Below are 7,261 nucleotides of genomic sequence, written 5' to 3' on the forward strand. Positions count from 1 at the left end.
CAGCCCGGGGCGCGGCGTGCCGGGGAAGCGCCGGGCGGCGGAGGGCGAGACCCCCGAGGGGCAGCGGGGCCGCCCGTCCCTGCCTGCCCACGGGGAGTTCCTGCCGTGCGCAGCCTCTCCCCGCTCGCACAGCCCGCCGCAGGGCTCGGGCCGCTCCCCACGCCGAGCCCCGCACCGAGGACAGGCCGAGCTCCGGCCCCAGTGCCGCCCGCCCGCCCGCCCGCCCGGGGCCATCGCGCCCGGCCCCCGCCCTCCGGCTCGGTGGAGCCGGCGAGGCTTCGGGAACGACTGGCTGCGGGGAGCCCTTTGTGGAGCGCCTCAATCGCCCCGCTTTATTCCGCCCTCCCCGGCAGCCGGTCACTATCCCCGCTCCAGCGCCAGCCCCTCGTAGCAAGGAGCACATGTTTCCTCCTGGGCTCCTGGCCCGCCTTACAACGAGCCACGGCCAGGGGAAGGCGGCACCCGGTACCAAAGCCGAATCAGAAATATGGAATGTGAACGCGCGTGGCAGATCTGATGAGGGATGCAGAAAGAAGCGATCCATTTCACCCTTTTCGGTCCTCCGCTGCCGCTTTTCTGTCAATTGCCGATACCATAATGCTTCCTTTCTGCCTGTTCGAGTAAGTAGGGGGGACAGTCTCCATTCCTCTACGTGTCATTCCTGACCAAATTAAGCATGTACCAGGCAAAAGGCTGACATACATACACGTAGAGTTGTCTGACACCGGAACGATGCCGAAATCCTCGAGGCGTTACCAGCCAGTTCCCACAAAGAGCACTCAATTACATCCAGCATCCCCTTTGTCCGTGCATCCTCAATACACACCCGGCCGCTCCTCCATGCGTCCACGCACGCCCCACGTATACGGCCCCTTTGTGTCCTCGCCTCCCCCCCGCTCACAAAGAAATGCCCTTTGCACAAGGCATGCACCCAGCCTCGGACACAGCCCTTCGCCTTCCCCCGAGACACGCGCGACCCGCCGCCGGGCACAGCGCTCCGGTACCTACTTGTATTCAAGAAACAGTCCGTAAACCTCCTAAAGCAGCTTGCAGAATTAGATCCATCTTCCATGTCTGGCCCTAGGAGCAGGGGAGACGAGAAGGAGAAGAAGGCGCCTCTCTGCCGCTGCTGCCGCCTAGGAGTCCTGCTCCCGCCGGGGCCGTCGCCTCCTCGGATCCCGTCGCCGCGGGCTGCTGCTGCAGCACCGAGGGAATTGCAGGACCACGGGCGAGAGGCGGCTGGGGAGAGGAGGAGCCGGGAGTGGTGCTGCCGGGGGCCGCCGGCTGCGGAACGGAGCAGCAAGCCCTGGATGGAGGAAGAACAGAAGAGTCTCCTCCTGCCGCTGCCGCCTGGATGGGCGATCAAGTGAGCTGCTGCTGCTGCTCCGCCAACATCTCTTCCTCTTCCTCCTCCTCCTCCTCCACCTCCTCCTCCTGCCGCTCTCGCTGCCTCTCCTCCTCCTTCCCTCCCTTGGAGACTTGTGAGGTTAAAGGAAAATGAGGAGGGGAAACGAGGAGGCGGCGGCAAGAAATAAAAAGAAGATGGAGAAGCGTAGGAGAAGGAGGGGATTGGAACGAGGAAAGGAGCCGCTGCCGCTCTAGAGACGATGCTGGCGGAGACGGCGGAGGAGGCTGTGCCTGTAGCGCGGCTCCTGCTGCTGGTGGTGGTTGTTAGGAGGAGAGAGAGGGAGCTGCAGGCAGCCGAGTCGCCTCCAGGAGCGGGGGGAGGAGGAGGAGACCCGCCGCTGCCTCCACCTCCACCGCTCTGGCCATGGGAGTGGAGCGGGCGGCTGCCGGAGCCGGGCTTTTCCCCGGGCGCTGCAGCTAGGGGGGCCGAGGGGCGGGATAAGATCCGCTTCTCCGGGTTGGACATGCTTCCGCTCTTCCCTCCCTTTCGCGGTAGTTTAAGGCAGGACGTCTAGCAGAGATACGGGAGTAAAGCGAAAGGAGAAGCCGAAAAAGGACGGAGCCAAACAAGGGGCAACCGCGGATCCGTCCTGCGTTCCCTCCGGCAACTCGCGGGCAGTATTTCCTCCGCACCCCGGCTCCCCGCCCTCATAAAATCCTCACATTTCCGTTCCCCCTTTAGGCCAGAGGGGACAGGGCGCTACTGACCGCCAAACGGCTTCAATCCCCTTTAAAGTCCGCTTTTCCCCATGCTCCCACCTCGCATTCAAAGCAAGAAAACGGCAACAATCTGTATTTTCTTCGAGCGAGGCAAATATTGCCCCGTATGTGCGCGCTCGGCTGCAAAGAGGCAGATACAGTCACTGCAGTGCCGCTTCCACACCAGCGCCGGCCGCCAGAAAACGCCCACTGGCGGAGCCAGCGCTTCCCAGACTCCCTCCCTCCCTTCCTCTCGCTGCTCGGCGCGCACACGGGAGCTACAGCACAGCGGCTACCTAAAGGGAAAGCGGGGAGAAACACGAGGAAAACATCCTCCCTATGCGGTGTTATTATTTTAAACACACAATTCCAGCTGCTGAGATCAAAAGGCGGACGCCCTGCTATTCCTGGGCCGGAGACACCCGAGAGCTGCCCCTCCGTTTCTGTGGGGCATCCAACACCATTTCCACGCGAAGATGCGCAGACCCACCCCGACGCTCAGCATCACACGTGTTTGCTTTGGCTCCCCCTTGCCTTTCCCACCACTTGGCACACTGACAGCCACCCACCCCTCAACCCCAGCCCTCCGACTCCCCGGAGGCTGCCTCAGATCCTGCTCCCAGGTGCAGTGCGGTCCCGGGGCTGACACCGGCCTTGCTCCGCAAGCACTGGCACCGTCGCTGGCCAGTGGAGCCTGTTGCGCTGGCCAGCCGCCAGCTTGACCCCGCGCTGGGGTCCCTGGGCACCCGGGGTCCCTCCCCGCCGCCTTCCCCCGCCCATCCTGGCCGCAGCCGGCCCGTCCCGGCGCCTCGGCGGTCCGCGCTGCGGCGGCCCTCAGCGGGGCAGCCGCCGGCCGAACGCCCGACCAAGGGAAGCCCAAAGGCGGGCTGGGATTGGAGCGGGGCCGATGACCGCGCTCATAGCCCCCGCCGCCTGTATTTCGTTTTCGCCCTAAATTCTCTCTGCCCTGCCCGTCAGTTGCCGAGAGGCGGGAGGAGAGGGCCGAGCCCACCGGGATTCATCTCCAGCAGCAGGAAAGGGTGGCCAGCATCGCCAGTTTGCTGTGGGGCTCCCCTCAGCCCTGCCGAGCGCTCCCGTCGGGCCGGGCCGAGCGGGACCGCGGCCGCCGTAGAGCCGATGCCCCGCGCCGCCCGTCGGCACGACCGGAGCCCCCGGGCTTGGGGCTCCCCGCCGCCGAGCTGCCCTGCCGGGACAGCCGTGCGCCCAGCACTGCCAGCGCCGGGAACCGGCCAGCACCGTTCATCACCCGGGCAGGCGGTGCACCCGTGCTTGGCGCCCCTGCCCTCGCCCCGAACGGCGGCGCTCACCGGGCGGGGGCTACGGTGCCCGGCGTCGCCTCCCCGCGCCCGGCGGCCGTCGGGGCGTGCCCGGCCGCGGCGGGGGCTCAGGCGGGCTGCCCGAGCGCCAGGCAGGCGGGAGCTCCCTCGGGGCACCGCGGTGCCGACCGCCAGCGCGGGGACACCTCCGGGGCCCGGCTGCGAGGGACCGGAGCCCGGCGCAGCGCCACCCGCCGCGGCACGACAGCGCGCCCGGCGCTCCTGCCCCGCAGCCACCTGGACGGGGCGCAGGCAACCGCTGTCCCCAGGTGCACGACGCTTCCCCTCGGCGCTCCCCGCCGCCAGCGGGAGGAGAAGCGGGCGCCGCGCCGGTGCCCACCCATGCGGGGCCGCCGCCGTGCCGCGGGCAGCAGATTTTGTTGAGGCGCGGCGGGGTCCCCGAGCAGGCAGGGCGGGCGCTGCCCGCGGCGGGGATGGAGCGGGCACCGCCGCCACCGTTGCGGATAGTGGCGGAAAAGGTGTTCGTGGTGCCGCTGCCAGCAGGGCACCCGAAAAGCGGGAGATTCTGTTTTGCTCCTCTACCTTCCCGGAGATCAGACCGCCACGCCGTCCGCCGCCACTCCAGGTGCTGCATCAGCGGGTCCAGGCGTCGGTGGGAATCCTCATCCAACTACCGCAGTCTTCCTATTTCCGTTCAAAATTCGGCTCGCTCTTTCGAATTTCGACTCCTGCTTCGAAAACAGTGTAAACCTACGCTTTTGGGTTTTATTTTAAATCGTTCAAGTGTTTTATATTTATCATTTCAGGACTTCTTTTAATGCTAGAAAACACACCAACTCCTGTTACAGCTAGAGTCTTTATGTATCAATCTGTAACGCTGAAAAAGATAGTCTTCTGAAAATAGCAACGCTCTCAAATTAAAGAGCCTCTCCCGCCAGCTAAATGTTCAGTAACAGTGAGAAACAATCCACAGAGTTTGAAAAAGGTTTAGAATGCAAAAACAGATTAGAGAATCTAATTAAACAAACAAAAAACCCACAAAACAAACCGAGAAAACTCAAGTTTTACTAAACTGTTTCTGTCTGCATGGTTCTTAAAACCTGTTGCCTAAAAATCCTGAACTAAAATGCAGAAAACTGAATCTGTTTTGCGATACACTTTCTCTTAGGACATTTGCCTTTACCAAAACAGTTTAATAACTTCTATTTCATATGCCTATTTGTGTGAGATTCTTTTATTTCCTTAAGTCCAACCACTACATAGAGAGCTTTTCCCTGAAAACTGCTGCACAAGGACCAGAGATTCAGTGAATATTTAAATTCTCCGAGAGAAAGTTTTGTTAATGGAAACAAAATTTCAGCGAATGGTGTTTTGTTATTGCAGCCTGTTTGTTTAGCAATTAACCATTTCTTATTAGAAAAACTCTTATACTAAAATGTTTAAATTGAAAGAGCTAACCAGATTGAAACGACTGACAAAAAGCAAGAGCCAGTCACCCAAAAAAATTAAAGTAGGTCCTTTAGACAGATTAGTAACAAATTTTTTCTGTCAATTAAAAAAGTAAATTACTGATACTTTACATCGTCGATTTATAATTGTAGAAATCTTGTTTAACTATGCTAATCTATGCTAAATTCCTCAATTGCTGCTCATCCAAACTGCATTTGTTCAAATATCACTGTCTCGGAGTGGATATCTGTGTATTCATATGAGGCATAACAATTGTGCATGTATAAATACATATCTGTGTGTTCATCAAACAGGCGAAATACATTTTCATTGGGAAAAAATACTCAGATATTCTAGAAAAGCAGTTTTCAGGTTAAGAGTTGTTTACAAACTATTCATCTGATTACTATTCATTAGCCATTGGCAATTCATACCTGATTGATCACCTGCTTCTTGGCTGGGCAAGCAAAAGCAATCACAGAAAAAAGTTAGATAACAGTCAAAATTATTTTTCAAGCGCTCTACATTTATATTTGTAAATTATACAGACTTGCAGACATGGCCATCTCAATACCTGGGGATAAATTAGTGGTGAATCACATTTGCTCATCAGTGTCAGTCTGGGTTTTCATGGTTCAGTCAGCATCAACATTTCCACTGCCATGGAGCAGTGATGTCACTGATCCCACTGTGGCACTAACCATATACTCACGTCATTTACAGAGAAGTCTCACCCACTCCAATAGGAAACATGAGATTCGCTACGTCAGCCCCCCACACATCCTCTCCCCCTGAAGAAAAAAGGATCTTAAAAATGCAGAAACACAACAAAATGCAAGTTAAAATACTTTGGTGCATTCCCTTGTGCCAGGTGAAAGGGTTCAGGTACAAATGCCCTGTGTCAGTGCAACCATGAGCAAAGGATTTTAGTTGTATTTATATGGATAAATGTGATTTCATGGGAATTCAGAAGTCACAGCACACTAAAGCCATCAGGAGGTCACTGAAGCCATCAGGTGCATTGTAGTTACAAGCATAGGCCTGGTTTGAAAGCAGCAAATAAGTCTGTTTGGCAATAATTTGGCAATATTAGTCAACATACTTGAAGAAAAAATATTGTGGGGAAAAACAAAGTTATAACAAAGATTTTTTTTTTTGTATTAAATACAGCTTAAACAAAAAAAAAAAAAAAAACCCTGTTCTTTCCCAGTTCTGTTGGCTCCATTTTAAGAATGACAGTGACTCATCTTTTATCTGGTCCCACTCTTTTGTCTGGTAAATCCTCTTATCTCATTTTATATCCTGAGTCCATTCTACCATGGGATGACCAATTCCTTGGGAAAAAAAAAAAAAAAAAAAGAAGAAATAGGACAAAATATAGGGAAAGGGAGTTTATAAAAATGTAGGATGACAGCAGTAGAGGAGCTGACGGAACCAAACACCTCAATGTGGGTGAGACAGAAGCAGCCACAATGAAATAGAGAGAAGGCAACCTGCTGGAAAAGTGGGGCAGGGGCAACAAAATGATAAATGCAGCTAAAACCCGAGCTCTGAAGCTGAGTAAATACAAGTAAAAATATTTATACAGAAGTCCTGAGCAAGTTGATAAAAATAATTCTTTTGGGTTTGGTTTGGTTTTTCTTTTTCCTCCAGGGATTTTCCTGTAAATGATCTTACAGAACATAGTAATTGCCACCCAGATACTGAATTGCTATCACGAATTAGAAACCTCCAGAAAAGACATTTTTTCCTAAAATCTTAAGAGTAATTTATAGAATCTCTTACTTCATAAGAGTTTGTTCTTACAAAGGACAACTCTAAAACACCACACTCATGCAAGGAGTAAGTTTGTTTAAAGGGTATCTATCAGCCATTTTCTTTGATTCCCACAAACACTCATCCAAGCAACCTCTTCCACCTGGATATTAACTGCAAGTGTTGGCAACAGGCAAACGTGCTAGCAGCCACCTTGAAAATATTCTGGGGAACTACCTAGTCCAGGTGCAGAAGAAATACTGTGAGATAGAAAATGAATGACAATTTTTTCAGAAAATAAAATCCCCTATTTTTTAAGAAGTCCAGGTCAGTTCAGAGATAACTGACATCCATAAAAATAATAATAAAAAAGTAGATAAATATCTAGTTTACTTTCAGTATTTTGTTCAGCTCTGCTATGCCATTTCACTTTCTGCTCAGCTTTCAACACAGCTGAAAGGTTCTGTGGCTGGAACGATATATGATAAAAGTTTGTCTAGAAGTGCTATGCTGTGTGATGCATGATAGTGGGTACATTATTAAAGCTGTGAAGACCATTTCCTGCCAATTTTTTTACCTCCTCCTAGAAACACACAAAAGAGAAGTTTTCAGCATTATTTTCCGGGGAAAAACTACAATTCTTTATGGAAAGG

The 7,261-nt window shown here is 53.7% G+C and overlaps 1 protein-coding gene across 1 annotated transcript in view; it reads right to left on the minus strand.

Moving 5' to 3' along the window:
- Positions 1–1,873, minus strand: part of PDE10A (phosphodiesterase 10A) — a 167,048-nt gene extending 165,175 nt beyond the window's left edge. The window contains exon 1 of the mRNA XM_058802226.1: positions 1,009–1,873. Within this exon, the coding sequence (XP_058658209.1) occupies positions 1,009–1,873 (865 nt within the window). The remainder of the gene's footprint in view (positions 1–1,008) is intronic.
- Between the last annotated feature and the right edge of the window lie 5,388 nt (positions 1,874–7,261).

This window comes from Ammospiza caudacuta, chromosome 3 (genome assembly GCF_027887145.1).
Source record: "Ammospiza caudacuta isolate bAmmCau1 chromosome 3, bAmmCau1.pri, whole genome shotgun sequence".
Taxonomy (NCBI): Eukaryota; Metazoa; Chordata; class Aves; order Passeriformes; family Passerellidae; genus Ammospiza; species Ammospiza caudacuta.